At 39.1% G+C, this 15,896-nt stretch overlaps 1 protein-coding gene across 2 annotated transcripts; it reads left to right on the top strand.

Moving 5' to 3' along the window:
- The first annotated feature begins 1,886 nt into the window (after positions 1–1,886).
- aldh1l1 (aldehyde dehydrogenase 1 family, member L1) lies at positions 1,887–15,796 on the top strand. Of its 2 annotated transcripts, none has more exons than XM_027146637.2 (23): positions 1,887–2,043; positions 4,135–4,273; positions 5,234–5,468; positions 5,613–5,778; positions 6,167–6,268; positions 6,417–6,506; positions 6,730–6,867; positions 7,433–7,558; positions 8,172–8,263; positions 8,409–8,556; positions 8,667–8,786; positions 9,059–9,186; positions 9,329–9,479; positions 10,096–10,166; positions 10,307–10,412; positions 10,540–10,627; positions 11,785–11,878; positions 11,977–12,076; positions 12,180–12,278; positions 12,633–12,798; positions 14,578–14,683; positions 14,815–15,014; positions 15,345–15,796. In XM_027146637.2, exons 2-23 carry the CDS (start codon positions 4,147–4,149, stop codon positions 15,398–15,400), a joined length of 2,709 nt encoding a protein of 902 aa, XP_027002438.2. In that variant the 5' UTR covers positions 1,887–2,043; positions 4,135–4,146; the 3' UTR covers positions 15,401–15,796. The 2 variants fall into 2 exon arrangements, with proteins under 2 accessions (XP_027002438.2, XP_027002439.2); XM_027146638.2 differs by having other exon boundaries at positions 2,039–2,161.
- Positions 15,797–15,896: the final 100 nt, after the last annotated feature.

The raw sequence follows: 15,896 nt of genomic DNA, 5'->3' as shown, positions 1-15,896 counted from the left end.
CTGACTCACACAGCAGCCAGTATGTTGGCTTAGATACTCAACACTCCTGGCTAATCTAAACTCACTCTACTTATAGTAGCTTAGTGGACTAGTCAAATATGTGAAAATGGAAGAAATTAATAAAAGCCTTTTACTTACTCTTTCAGATGGAGTTGCCCAGTGAAGTATAAAGATGAAATATCATTCTTGCTCAGTCTGAAGAAGCAACATAGCTATATAGACAAATGGGACACCGTTACACCACTAGGCATTTTAATTACATCACATTCTAAACATAGATGTTAATATGTATTTGGTTCCACTTTGCAGCTGTAACAGCTTCTACTCTTCTGAGCAGGTTTCCACAAGATTTTGAAGTGTTCCTTTGATAATTTGTTCATCCCAATGGTGTTTGATAGGGTTGAGGTCAGGGCTCTGTGCATGCCAGTCAATTCCTTCCACATTAAACTCATTCAGCCATGTCTTTATTAACCTTGAGGTGCATTGGGGCACAGTCTGTGTCCCTGCCGCGTGGCTGTGGTCTTCTGCTTTGTAGCTGAGTTGCTGCTGTTCCTAAACGTTACCACTTTCCAATAATACCACCTACAATTGACCATGGAATATGTAGCATTGAATTCACAAAGGTGGCATCCTATCACAGTACCACACTTGAAAAGTTACTTGATGTTATACACCTGTGGCAATGAGTTTGAGTGAAACAGAAAAATTCAATATTTAATCACCATACTACATTTTCATGAGCTATAGTAGTTAATAACTTGTCTAACAACCCTGCTGAAAAATCTGGATTGGTCTGATCAGCTACCAAAACACAGATTGAGCAGGTCAGGCTTGTAGACTTTTCTTCTCAGCTGTTAAGTTATTTCTTTGTTCTACCAGTTGTATTATTTGAGCAAATTCATTAATGAATGTTTGAGATTTATTTATCATTATCCTTTATTAAAAATAACTTTATAATGTATCATTAGTCATGGTTTTCAGCTTGGGGAGTCAAACTAAGATGGATTATTCCGTATGGATGCTCTTTTTATTATTAAAATAGAGTGTAAACTGTACATTAAATCTGGTGAACAGAGGTTCTGTCTTGACCCCAGCAGAAGTTAGTGAAATATGTGAAACAATTAGACGCCAGGGAAGCCTGTTCCACCAACAGATCGAGTCTGACTTGTTAATAAATGTTTCAAATACTTAAAATATTCCTTGAGCATGTTAGGATCAAGCTCAAAATATCTCTATTCTGTTAAGCTGTAGCAAGTATCAGTCTATTCATATCCTACATTTAAGCACATTGTTTTAGATATTGCACTAACAAGACTTTCCTACTGACAGGCTGATCTTAGATGGCAGAAAATATGCGTTGAATCAGAATCAGACTCAGAATCAGGTTTATTGGCCGAGTGTGTTGACACACACAAGGAATATGGTTCCAGCTTTGTGACTCTTAAAAGTGACTCTTAAAAGTACAGACATAAATAACACTATACTATACATTTAGCTTTGTCTATACCAGACAAAACAGACGAGACAAAACAGACGAGACGAGACAAAACATACAAAGTGAGACATTATAGACAGTGCGAGTTTTAAATATACATACAGAATATATGACTGATCAGTAATGTGCGAGAAGTGCACGGTAATGCAGATAACAGCATTGTGCAGTATTATGCTTTTTGTACAATATACAGCAGCAGTAGTGTGTTAAATTCATGAGACATTTGACCTGACTGTGACCTTGACCAATGTTCTTGACCAAAACATAAGCAGAGTTCCTTCACCCCTTGGCATGAAAAGAGAAAGACGACGACGTCTAAACCTCCACAGTGCTTATGGAGGAGCACTTACTGTACTTCAAACTTTTTTTGACAGTTAGAATGTATTTTTAGGACGTGGCTCTGCTTCCCTCCTCTCATTGGCTGCTGAGAGATTTACTCTAACCTGATTGGTTTGTTCATGCTGTCTGACCAGGCGTAGAAATAAAATCCAACCACTCCCATTGGATCTCCGTTTCACACACAAGGAGGGTCTTCAAGACTTGCAAAGGTATTCACTGTTTTGGTTTTTTTTTTAAATCTAAAATCAAGTTGTTGTTTTAGATAAATCCGTGCTTGATTAATTTATCATATACAGCATAGAGTATATTGTGCGAAATGCATTGTGGGTAAGTAACAGCTTTTGGGTTTGCAAGATTCTTTATGGAAAGTGAACCAGGAGTCTAAAGCAGCTTTGACAGGTTTTATCAATCATAATAAAAGTCCTTTTCTTGACAAAAAAATGTAGTTCATGCACATACATGCAGAACAGGAACAGGTTAATTTCAGTCCTAAAGTAACTCACTAACTCCATTGACAGATTCTACATCTGAAGGTTTTCTTTAGAGATTCAGTAAAACCGTGCAAACAGCAGCGCGCTATAAAATAAAAGTCCCTTTATATCAATTCAACTGTGATATTTACATTGCAGCAGCCCCGAGTTGTTTCTTGATATAAAATAAAATAAAACCTCTTTTTTTCACTTTCTACAAGGCGATGGTTTCCGTCATTAACATTAGATGATGTGCTTTAATACTTTACCTTTGTAATTGAACGCGCGAAATCGTATAATATATATTGCAATATATCTGAAGAAAAGCGTGGCGGGGCAATTTAATTCAGTCTTACATCATGTGTAACTGAACATGTGAAACATCACCTCATTTGTGAAAATGTGTAGTTAGGAAAAAAACTGTGTTTGTGGAAAAGTGAAGATGCTGTAAATAAATCAACGGAGCAACAAAATATGACTTTAATAATGCATAATATCTGATAAATAAATTCTAACAAGAGTATTGTTCAGTTTACAGCATTTGTTTGTTTGTTTGTTTGTTTGTTTAAATTATATCTTTCCTTCGTTGCACATTTCACCACATTCAAGGCAGTGTGGACTTTTCTCCTCTCTGTTTGTCTCCCATTAATCCTCATCTATCACTGATATACATTTCTTTTGGACCCTGAATCTATACTATGAGGTGAAAAAAAGAAGGCACAGGTGTTGGGGTCCCCCCCCCCCCCCCCCCGCCTTATATTTACTATAGGCCAATAATACAAAATATGTGGAAATCTTCCCGTTCAGTTCATTTTCCCAAATTTCTCAACATGTTTCAGAACCCATGTTCTTATAGGACTGGAATAAGACTCAGACATGTTTCAAAAGCTTTGCCCATCCTCTGTATGCCAGTAACGCAACAGATTTATTGACCTTTATTCAGAAATGTCTTTACAGATTAAAAGTGTTTGTGAACCTCTAAAGCAGATCTTCTCATGTTTTCAAGGATGAAAATCATTGTCTTGGATTACTTTACAAAATGTAGCGGTTTTCTGATTTAGTTTCAAGAGTACATTTTAAACATGTATAGTAAAGTGATTTTATTTTGGCTGAATGTCTGGTAAATATCAAACGCTGAGTGTTTTGGGGGTTTTTTCAGTGTAGTAAAACATGATTTATAGCTTGTTGCTCTTGTAATGATGAAAGAAAATGACATGTCAGGAATTTTAGTTATCTCAAGAGTCGATTTGATTTTGATTCCACTATAAGACATCAACCTGAAGGACGTTCCCTTTTGTGTTTGTTTGCTGTCAAACTCTATATTTGCCTCCAGATTTGTGGAAAGCTGCTTTGTGTCAGGTATTTGTTTAGGTGAAATCACGAAACAAATAAAAATTTTAACGAGATTCCAGGTGTTATCATGCAAATGTCTTAAAAAATGTGTCAGAATTAATCCACATTATACAACTCTGGCTCTTAGGTTTGTTTGTTTTTATCTCAGTGACGCAATATCACTGCAGTTCATATGCAAATTTTCCTATTGCTGAAACAGCAGAGACAACAGGTTGAAAAAGAAGTATTTAAATACTACTTCTTTTTACTTATTCTTTCGAAATAGGGAAATAAAGAAGTGCTCGACCCAAATAGCTTCCGTTTTTACTCCTCTTGGTACCACTGTATCAGATGTAGTATGCAAATATGACACTGCAATAGAAAGTGCAAAAAAGGGTGTGTTTCAGAGCAGCTGTAAATATTTCACTGGTTTCTGCTCGTGGTCAGTGGTTATGGTCTGTCTGTGCATAAATATCCATTGTTTTCCCTGTGGTTCAGCTTGGCTTCAGAATGAAGATCGCTGTGATCGGCCAAAGCCTTTTTGGACAGGAAGTGTATAAAGAGCTGAGGCAGGAGGGCCACACTATAGTTGGAGTGTTTACTATACCTGACAAAGATGGCAAGGCTGACCCACTAGGTGAGTCTATTTTTTTCTCCATTCCTCTTCTCATAGTGTTTGTGTAGAAGTTTAAGAGATGTCCATTTGGACCCCTTGACCTGCATACCATTGTTTTAACAAGGCAGTTAATAATTAAGTGCTTCAGGAGCTGGATCAGGTTGATCAGGAGTGGTGAGAATGGGTACAAATTTCAAAATTAAGAACTGTAGAATTATATAAAGCCAAAATCTCAGTGAAATAAAAAAAAAAACAACGATCTCTTTGAAATGTATCATTCACAAATATTGCATTCACCATGTGTGGGATTGAATTTCACCACACAATTTTGAATGAAAAATAACCTTTGTCAGTATACAGAGCATATATTGATATCCACTAATTATTTGCTATCTTTTAGAAATGTGTAATACCTGCTGCTAAGATAAGCATCCCAGTTGTCCTGTAATAACTTTAAATTCTTTGCCTCTTCGTGCTGTACATCCTCCCAACAGAGATGTAGACTGATCGCGTCTGTGACTTCAAGAACAAATATCGATGCATTAATTGATAGAGCCTTCAACAGCACTTCTGTATATCCTTATGGATCAGTAGCTATGAAGCAGCATAATTGAGATTAGACAGTAAGAGTCCTCCTGCTTGTTGTACTGCATTAGTGAAGTGTGCTAGGACAATTGATCAACGATATAAATGAAAATAAATCATCATCATTACGGCAGTGATTAATCATTGTGACATCACAGTGAAATGAAGGAAAACTGTGTTTCCTCACAGGTGTGACAGCATGCTTTCAAAAGGATTTGAGTATTATTTCAAATTGTAATCTTGTCTTTGAGTTTTTTGACTGCTCTATGTTGGGCGCATCTAAAAGTTTAAGCTGATTACTTTCCAAATCTGTTTTTCTGTCATTCTGCAGTGAAATAAAGTTTTCAGTGTATGAAATGTATGAAAATAAAATAGAATGACTTTGAAACACCTCAGGTGCTGAAGCAGAGAAGGATGGCGTGGCGGTGTTCAAGTTTCCACGCTGGCGTGTAAAGGGCAAAGCCATTGATGAGGTGGTGGCACAGTATAAGGCCATGGGAGCAGAACTCAATGTACTGCCCTTCTGCTCTCAATTCATCCCGATGGAGGTGATAGACCATCCAAAGCACGGCTCCATCATCTACCACCCCTCACTGCTGCCCCGCCATAGAGGCGCCTCGGCCATTAACTGGTCAGTGTGTATGTTTGTGTGTGTGGTTGTGATTAGTTAATATGCTCAATGCCACCAAATAGCACAATAAACATTATGTACATTGCTTATTGCACATCCACTGGATATTTTGCCAATATTGAAAAATTCTTGCATTGTTTATAGGACTCTTATCCATGGCGACAAAAAGGGTGGATTTACAGTGTTTTGGGCCGATGATGGACTGGACACTGGGCCAATCCTGTTGCAGAAAGAGTGTGATGTTGAGCCTGATGACACCGTGAACACCATCTATAAGCGCTTCCTGTTTCCAGAGGGAGTCAAAGGGATGGTGAGAATCAGTGCCGGAAGCTACTGCAGCCATGTTTTTAAATCTTAAACTCAATATGGGTGGAAGATATCATGTCATTGTGATACTCAATATATAAGACATGCTTACCAGTATAATGCTTTCGTAAAGTTTCGCTAGCAATATGGGAACAGCAATAAAGTCTGAAGAAGTCATTTATTAGGAAAACAATTCAAATAAAAAGACGGTACAGACTATTTAGTGTACATCCTGATATCAACACATATGTCCTTGTGCTCAGCCCTACCACTCACTGTTTATACTGTATGTCATAAAGGAATGTGCCCATTGCATTGACATATATTCTTGCTTTTGCAGTTCTCTTTATATGTGCTGATGACTTTTTATTGACTATGTTTATATGTTTAAGGTGGAGGCAGTGAAGTTAATTGCAGAAGGTAAGGCTCCGAAAATTAAGCAGCCAGAGGAAGGAGCCACGTATGAATGCATTCAAAAGAAAGACAATGCAAAGGTAGACAAGCTTATGTTTTTTGGATGTCCATTCTGGTTTCTTTTTAAATGATACAGAACATATTTAATACCCACAAATCATCACTTGAGCAAAATCAGTAGAGTGCTTGAGTTGAACAAAGATGTGATATGTCTGTCTGTGTGTGTAGATTGATTGGAACCAGCCTGCAGAAGCCATTCATAACTGGATCCGTGGAAATGATAAAGTTCCTGGAGCCTGGGCAGAGGTTGATGGAAAGGTTTGTCATGCACATTGTATGCTTTTGTTGATCCACACTTTATTAGTAATGTACAATACAAGGAACCTCTTTGTGCATTAGCTTTGTTTACCAAAAAAATACATGGTAGAAAATCCTGATCAACATTGATCAAAAATCTAATCTAATACTTGCTTTCTGCTTAAGTATGCTGAGTAATGGTTAATTAGAAGGATTTTCTCTGCTCTGTTTTCTGTCTTTATAGAATGTGACATTTTATGGTTCAACATTAGTGGATAATGGATCTACAGCTAAAGGGCAACCTTTGGAGATCCTCGGAGCAAGTCGCCCAGGTCTGGTCAGCAAGAACGGCTTGATTCTGTTTGGCAACGACGGCAAGGCGGTGAGAACACCCAGAAGTAATGCTAGTAGAATTTCAAGTAGTATAGTCAGCTCATAAGGATTCAAAGGAGAGCTCTTCATACTTTCAATGCAGTCATCTATAAAGGAAAATCAAAAATGAGCATGTTTCAGTTACATAAATAGCCTAGCCTATAAATGCAACATTAGCCATAAAAGGACATGTTCATTTTTGTTAAAGCAGCGCCGAACACAATTATTCAGTTCATCAGTCCAAAATAAAGCTGCAGTCAGCTCATCTTGGCCATATTGGCTGACTGCAGCAAGCCACTACTGTACATAAGCTGTACTTCTGTGTGCTTAGGTTGAAAAAGCTTTGTTTTTAGTTCACAAAATCTCTCTGTGAGAGAGAGAGAGTGAGAGTGTATGAGAGAGAGAGAATGAAGTGTGATTAGTGAATTTAGTTAGAAAACAGAATGCATGTACAAGAGAGAAATAGCAGTGAGTGGCAGTACAGAATTTGCAGTTAAAGCACCAATTTTGCGCTTGAGATTTGCATAGTTAAGCAGATGGTGTGTATGTGGCTGTGTGTGTTTGTGTGTTTATAGCTGCTGGTGAAGAACCTGCAGTTTGATGATGGGAAGATGATTGCAGCTGCTCAGTATTTCAAGGCTGCCTCCAGTACTGCAGTGGAGCTCACAGAGGAGGAGAAGAACTTTGCTGAGCAGATGAGGGTGAGACACTGAAGCACTGTTCACTTTGCAGCTACTTGTACTCACAGAAGCCTCATATTTCACCTGATCACAACAAAGTGTCTGGGATTTTATTTTGAAGAGCTGATTAAATAGATTGTGCTACTGTGAACGTTAACATCGGCTTCATTTGACTTGTCACTTTAAACTTAAACGTAATCTTTAATCAGTAATCTGAGTTATCTTTGCCTTCTATCAGAATAGCGATATGAGAGAAGTATGATACTTTAATGTGAGATAAATATAATATGATATTGTTAATCAGCATAGGCTTGCAACACAGAGTTTATAATGAAGTACAGATATAACAATGTAAGAGGGTGTAGTGTCTCTTAATTAATTGTGTACATCTGTTTGTGTGTGTGTTTTTGTGTGCATGTGTTTTGTGTGTTTGTGTGTGTGTCTTTGTGTGTGTGTCCGTGATTGTGTGTTCATGATTGTGTGTCTTTGTGTGCCTTTGTGTCTTTGTGTGCCTTTGTGTCTTTGTGTCTTTGTGTGATTGTGTGTGTTTGTGATTGTGTGTGTTTGTGATTGAGTGTGTGTTTTCATGTGTTTGTGATTGTGTGTTAATGTGTGTTCCCTTGTGTGTATCCAGGTTGTCTGGAAGAGCATTTTGACTACTGTTGAGACGATTGATGACTCCACTGACTTCTTTAAGTCTGGTGCTGCCTCTATGGATGTTGTCAGGTAAACACATTTTGTGATTTGTTATGTGGAGCATGTAAACTCTCACTCAAATTATTAATAATATTATTGTCATTATCATCATCTGACGCCTAGTTGTACATGTGTATAACTGTCTGTATAAACTCTTATCTGTTTTCTCCTACAGGCTGGTGGAGGAGGTGAAGTTGAGGGCGAGTCAGCTACAGCTACAGAACGAGGATGTTTACATGGCAACAACCTTTCAGGAATTCATCCAGCTGTGTGTGAGGAAGCTGAGGGGAGAGGATGCTGAAGAAGAACTAGATGTAGACTATGTAAGCCTCTAACATTTCTGTAGCGTTTAATCTTATATTAGCAGTTCTTCCTATATCGTGATTAGTTCCCATTGTCACACTAAAGATTTCTGTATTAACCTTTGTTTCAGGTAGAGATGAACATCAACAACATGACGATCCGAATTCCCCACCAACTTTTTATAAATGGAGAATTCGTGGATGCTGAAGGAGGAAAAACCTACAAGACCATTAACCCTACAACTGCCCAGGTGGAGTGTGAGGATGTTGTGTGGTTTATTACAGGTCCATCGTGGAAGACATGAGGCTCTATTATGATTATAGATAATGCACATTTAGGTGATTTTAAGTTGATATGTCCTATTGAGCAAGTCCTTATTTTTTTCATTTAAATGTGGTCTGTTTGAATTTTTCAATCCTCACCACCTACTCATCTTCCTCACATTAACACAGTGCATAATTAATAACTGTGCCCTCTCTTTTTCTTCTGTTCTCTGTTTCTCTTCTTCTTTATTCTCTGTAGCCAATATGTGATGTATCTCTAGCTCAGATCTCAGATGTGGAGAAAGCTGTGGCAGCTGCTAAAGAGGCATTTGAGAATGGCGAGTGGGGCAAAATGAACCCCAGAGACAGGGGCAGACTCATCTACAAGTGAGAGAATCCAGATAAAATGTGTAACTGCAAGCAATTAGGGATGTTTATGTGAGCAAATATTTATATAGAGGAACAAGTTTTTTTTGGATTGTATTCGTGATACAAAGTCTTTTGTGTTTGTGTGTTTTTTCTAATCCAGATTGGCAGATTTGATGGAACAGCATCAGGAGGAGTTGGCCACAATTGAGTCGATAGACTCAGGAGCTGTTTACACACTTGCCCTTAAAACACACATTGGAATGTCCATTCAGACTTTCAGATACTTTGCTGGCTGGTGTGACAAGATCCAGGTGTGTGTGGTTGTGTGTGTGGTTCTGTATGTGGGGTTGCGTGTGTGTGGTTGTGTGTGCGTGGTTGTGCGTATGTGGTTGTGTGTTTTATTTAAAGTGTGGCTTTGGCATGATTAAACAAAACTAAAAAAAACTTTGCAGGCCCTTTTTGGCTATGTTTCGAATAAGTGTAATAATTTTTTTATGGGGGGCACTCAGGAAAAGATAAATAAATTTTATTACATTTGGCAGAATTATTATTAGCATACAGCTGAGGAATAGACAGTAAAGTGTGCTGCTTTCTGATCATTGGTTCTGAAGCATAATCACTGAGACACCCTTATTTCTAATAGCATTTAAGAAGAGTATTTGATGTCAGGGTTTACAATATGTCAAAAAAAATTGCTTCACTGATAACTGTCTTATTGACAGGGACTTATATGGCGTCCACCATATTACACAAGACTATTCATAAATAGAATAAACAAATAGAAATCTCTACTTGTCAATGATATTAATGTTTTCTGTAACCAAGCAACTAAGTAAGAAGTTAACCCCTAACAGAGCTGTCAACTTCTTGTTAAAAGCAATATATAACAAATTATTGTTTGTAACCGTTTTGCTTATTCCTCTTTAGGGTTGCACTATTCCAATCAATCAAGCTCGGCCCAATCGCAACCTCACCTTTACTAAGAAAGAGCCAATTGGGTAAAGTCTTCAATTCACTTATGTGTGTGCTGATTTTGTTGTTTATTTTGCAAATTTTTTAATTAAGACTTTATGGCAAGTGCTTTAGCAGTTAGATAGATAAATAGTGTGTGTGTCTGTGTGTGTGTGTGTGTGTTTAGAGTGTGTGGTATTGTTATTCCATGGAACTATCCTCTGATGATGCTGGCCTGGAAAACCGCAGCCTGTCTGGCAGCTGGAAACACTGTGGTACTGAAACCTGCACAGGTGAGAAGATTGTGATTGCCTGTGGAATCAAACCTCTGTGTCAGATGTTTGACAAAAATTGTTAAAGGTGTGTGTGTGTGTGTGTGTGTGTGTGTGTGTGTGTGTGTGTGTGTGTGTGTAACTCTAGGTGACACCATTGACTGCTGTGAAGTTTGCAGAGTTAAGCGCAAGAGCAGGTTTTCCTAAAGGCGTAATCAACATCCTGCCTGGATCAGGTATGCTACACAGTTAAGGCCAAATGAATCAGCTGCCGAGAAGTAGTCTGAAATTAACTAAAATAATTGAAATGCTTTTATTTGTTGTGGCCTTCAGATTTGAAAAAGACACACCTCATCATTGGCTTATATAAAACTAAACTGGCCTCAGTACTGCTTCTGTCTTTGGGAATTTACAGTCTTAGGCACAGACTCCTGGTTGAGTTAAAGGACTTCATAAACATTGTTAAATCAAGATAAGCTGTTACATAAAACGACTGTTATTCTGATTATACCCACAGCTCATAATTATATCCACAGTCTAGCTTATTGCCTCTGGATCTAATCTCAGTTGGAGTGAGTTGTATAATAGGCATGTTTGATTTTATTTACCAGACTTTGGACAGTATGTGGTACTGTATGTTGGGCAATTATCTCTCTCTCTGTCAGTCTTTTTCTGTCTCTCTCTGTCTCTCTGTCTGTCTTTCTCTCTGTCTCTCTCTCTCTCTCTGTCTTTCTGTCTTTCTCTCTGTCTCTCTCTCTTTGTCTGTCTCTCTCTCTCTCTGTGTCTCACTCGCTCTCTGTCTTTCTCTCTGTCTGTCTCGCTCTACAGATATATATGTAGATTGTTAGATTGTTATGTAATGGTGAACCACCATTCATAGCAGAGTAACTCCTGAATGGATGACCTATTAACTAACTTGTGCCAGGAGATTGGGGACATCTGTGCAACACCCCTTTCCACCCACAACCTCACCCACTTGCTTTTATCATTTATTGTTGTCTGTGTGTGGGGGGGTTTGTCAACACTCACTGTGTTGCATACAACTGCAAGTCATGTTTGTTTTTGCTATCGCTAAGCGGTGTTCAGAAACATTGGTTATGAGTGTGCTTAAGCTGGGTAATTCACAACCCTTATTTGTTGACATTAATTCCACAATTTTTTATTCAGTCAAAAACAATTTTTCGTGCTTCCCAGTTTTTTTAGAATTTGTCAAGGTTATGTAAAAGACTTGAAGAAAACTATGTGGGATTGATTAATTGTAGGTAAGACACAGGATTTGGTTTCCCAATTGTTTTGTATATTGTATGGCTTAAAGTCTATCTAAAATTGATGAAAGCAAAGTACATGTCATAATGAGATTATTCCTCTCAACACACACACATGCATGCTTCAGGCTCACTGGTTGGTCAGCGTTTGTCAGACCACCCTGACGTGCGCAAACTGGGCTTCACTGGTTCCACTGAGATTGGCAAACAGATCATGAAGAGGTCAGTGAACACTGACCCTCAGCTACAAACAGCAAGCTTCAAAAATGCTGAGTTTATAATATTGGACGTTTGTCAGATTGTGTGTTTGTGTCTTGCAGCTGTGCGATCAGTAATGTAAAGAAGGTCTCTCTGGAGCTGGGTGGTAAATCTCCACTGATTATTTTCAATGACTGTGACCTGGACAAAGCAGTCAGAATGGTCAGAGAGCCTCTCTGCTTATTTCACCTATAAAATAAATATTTCAGTGTTATGAAAGTGGTGAAAAAGTCTTAACAATGTCACTGTCTCTTTGCATGTACAGGGGATGAGTTCAGTGTTCTTTAACAAGGGGGAGAATTGCATCGCTGCAGGCAGACTGTTTGTAGAAGAATCCCTGCATGATACATTTGTCCAAAGAGTGGTAAGATAGAAGTGAACATTTTTTCCCCTAACATACATAGATCAATCGATCGATCTATCATTTGATAGCACAGGTACACAGCAACGAAATGCTGTCTGGCATCTACCAGAAGTGCAAAAAGTAGCAATTGTGCAAATAGAAGTGCAGATAAATATGTACCTCATAATATATATATATATATATATATATAGAGGTGTGTATATATACAGTGAATAAATATAAAGGCTCTAAGAGGCAGAAGTCAAGACTCCTCATGGTCTATACAGTATGTAAAATCATGGTCAATGGGGCATGCTTTAAGTTATTGGCAACTTTTGATGGTCCTGACTGCAGCAGTGTACTGTATGATTGTAGGTTGAAGAGGTGAAGAAGATGAAGATTGGTGACCCTCTGGACCGCTCCACTGATCACGGGCCCCAGAACCACAAAGCTCACTTAGACAAACTAGTGGAATACTGTGAGAGGGGAGTCAAAGAGGGAGCCACACTTGTGTGTGGGGGGAAACAAGTCAATCGACCAGGTACAGACTGTGTGTGTGTATCTGTGTATGCGTGCGTATCTGTGTGTGTGTGTGTGCGTATCTGTGTGTGTGTGCGTATCTGTGTGTGTGTGCGTATCTGTGTGTGTGTGCGTATCTGTGTGTGTGTGTGTGCGTATCTGTGTGTGTGTGTGTGCGTATCTGTGTGTGTGTGTGTGCGTATCTGTGTGTGTGTGTGTGCGTATCTGTGTGTGTGTGTGTGTGCGTATCTGTGTGTGTGTGTGTGTGTGCGTATCTGTGTGTGTGTGTGTGTGTGCGTATCTGTGTGTGTGTGTGTGTGCGTATCTGTGTGTGTGTGTGTGTGCGTATCTGTGTGTGTGTGTGTGTGTGTGTGTGTGTGTGTGTGTGTGTGTGCGTATCTGTGTGTGTGTGTGTGTGTGTGTGTGTGCGTATCTGTGTGTGTGTGTGCGTATCTGTGTGTGTGTGTGTGCGTATCTGTGTGTGTGTGTGTGCGTATCTGTGTGTGTGTGTGTGTGTGCGTATCTGTGTGTGTGTGTGTGCGTATCTGTGTGTGTGCGCGTGTGTGCGTATCTGTGTGCGTGTGCACGTATCTGTGTGTGTGTGTGTGTGTGTGTGTGTGTGTGTATCTGTGTGTGTGTGTGTGTGTGCATCTCTGTGTGTGCGTGTGTGTGTGTGTGTGTGTGCATCTGTGTGTGTGTGCATCTGTGTGTGTGTGCATCTGTGTGTGTGTGCATCTGCGTGTGTGCGTATCTGTGCGTGTGTGCGTATCTGTGCGTGTGTGCGTATCTGTGCGTGTGTGCGTATCTGTGCGTGTGTGCGTATCTGTGCGTGTGTGTGTGTGCGCGTATCTGTGCGTGTGTGTGTGTGCGCGTATCTGTGCGTGTGTGTGTGTGCGCGTATCTGTGCGTGTGTGTGTGTGCGCGTATCTGTGCGTGTGTGTGTGCGCGTATCTGTGCGCGTATCTGTGCGTGCGTGTGTATCTGTGTATGTGTGTGTGCGTGTGTATCTGTGTGTGTGTGTGTATGTTTGTATCTGTGTGTGTGTGTGTGTGTGTGTGTGTGTGTGTACTAGTCACAGCCAAGTGTAGCTGATTCATGACGTTTTCTCTCCTACATGTATTGCATTATAAATGCAATAGTGCTCAGTGAACACAGCAGATGCAGGGAGAAGAATGGGCTCATGACACTGGCACTGTAGTCAGTTAAAACATTTTTTTAGAAACAAACACAATTGCTGCATTCTGGCCGGTGATGAACACCAATGATATAATACCCTGTCAGCTGCAAGAATTGTCTTACCTCCCACAATCATGTCTTATCCAGAGTGGAAGCCCAAATCCCATACCTCATCTCATCCAGCTGCACACATTTCCGTGTTTGCTGTGTGGGCTGAATGATTATAGGACTGCTGTCTCATGTTGCATATACTGTATCACTACCAAGCTTCACATTCATCTAAATAGCATAAACACAGCAGGATCATACAATGTGTTTCATTAGTCACTGAAACATAGCTGGCATCTCATCAACATAGCTGAATGGAAAAGTGAAAAAATTGGTGTAAGAAAGGTTGTTTTTTTTTGACATTGGTGAAGGTGAATCTGCCAATAAATGTATTTAATAATTAATAATAAATGACTTTTAACCATGTTAAACATGTATTCTTATGACAAGGCCAGCAGCGGTTTTCAGGTCACACAAAAGAGATCCGGTCACACTAGTGTTTCGATTGATTTTGAAATTAACGGTGTGTTTGTCAGTTAGGTGGTGAAGAAATCTTTTGACACTTCTCTTTTCTCAGGTTTTTTCTTTGAGCCCACTGTGTTTACTGATGTGCAGGACCACATGTACATCGCTATTGAGGAGTCGTTCGGCCCTGTCATGATCATCTCCAGGTTTCAGGATGGGTAAGTACTAATCATAAGCTTCTATGTTCACATTGATGACTTGAGCTGTACTAAATCTCTCTCTCTCTCTCTCTCTCTCTCTCTCTCTCTCTCTCTCTCTCTCTCTCTCTCTCTCTCTCTCTCTCTCTCAGAGATGTAGATGGGGTGCTGCAGAGGGCGAATGCTACGGAATATGGCTTGGCATCAGGAGTGTTCACAAGGGACATCAGTAAAGCTTTGTATGTAAGTGAAAAGCTTCAAGCTGGAACCGTGTTTGTCAACACCTATAACAAGACCGATGTGGCAGCTCCCTTCGGTGGTTTCAAGCAGTCTGGTTTTGGCAAAGATTTGGGTAAGACGTGTGTGTCTGTGTGTTTTCGTGTGTGTGTGTGTTCGTGATTGTGTGTGTGTTCGTGATTGTGTGTGTGTTCGTGATTGTGTGTGTGTTCGTGATTGTGTGTGTGTTCGTGATTGTGTGTGTGTGTGTGTTTGTGTGTGCGTTCATGTGTTTGTGTTTGTGTGTTAATGTGTGTTCCCTTGTGTGTATTCAGGTTGTCTGGAAGAGCATTTTGACTACTAGCTGTCTGTGTGTGTGTGTCTGTGTGCTTTTATGAAGATAAACATCTATCTTCCAGCCTTCATGTTTTAAAATGAGATTTTCTCTGTTTTTTCTTCCCATCAGGACAAGATGCTCTTAATGAATATTTGAAGACGAAAGCAGTGACAATAGAGTACTGATTTGTCCAGATGAAGCATCAATTACAGTCAGCTTAATTATTTCAGAAATAAAGGAGCTTCACTGTTCTAAACTGAACAAACCGTTAAAATGAAAAGCATATAGTTATTTTAAAGAATATTACACTTTTGTTGTAACTAAGCATTTTAGATTTTCCCATTATTTCTCCACTCATAATAATAATTATTATTAATAATTAATACTAATTCAGACATGAAGCCATATTTTAAAGAGAACAGTGAGAACACTGAAAAAGGACATTAACATATTTATAATCTAAGAACAGTTATTAATGTTCAATAGCTGTTTTTTATGTGTAATTATCATTGCCTTTTGTAAATGCACTGATGTATTTTAATCACAGGCCACACAAATAAATTTAACCTAATATTTTCTCACTTGAATGTTTGTATGGTGTTTTTATGGTTGGTATTTTTGTGGCTGTTGGTATTACTAGTACATTTACATTTACAGCATTTGGCAGACGCCCTTATCCAG

This window comes from Tachysurus fulvidraco, chromosome 5, assembly GCF_022655615.1.
Source record: "Tachysurus fulvidraco isolate hzauxx_2018 chromosome 5, HZAU_PFXX_2.0, whole genome shotgun sequence".
Taxonomy (NCBI): domain Eukaryota; kingdom Metazoa; phylum Chordata; class Actinopteri; order Siluriformes; family Bagridae; genus Tachysurus; species Tachysurus fulvidraco.
This window is presented reverse-complemented; position numbering and strand designations above follow the sequence as displayed.

Excerpts from the sequence above, each read along its gene's own strand:
- aldh1l1 (XM_027146637.2), top strand. The coding sequence starts at position 4,147 with ATGAAGATCGCTGTGATCGGCCAAAGCCTTTTTGGACAGGAAGTGTAT. Across the intron at positions 10,628-11,784 it reads CAACATCCTGCCTGGATCAG|GCTCACTGGTTGGTCAGCGT; the intron begins GTATGCTACACA and ends TGCATGCTTCAG. Across the intron at positions 12,077-12,179 it reads TGGACAAAGCAGTCAGAATG|GGGATGAGTTCAGTGTTCTT; the intron begins GTCAGAGAGCCT and ends TTGCATGTACAG.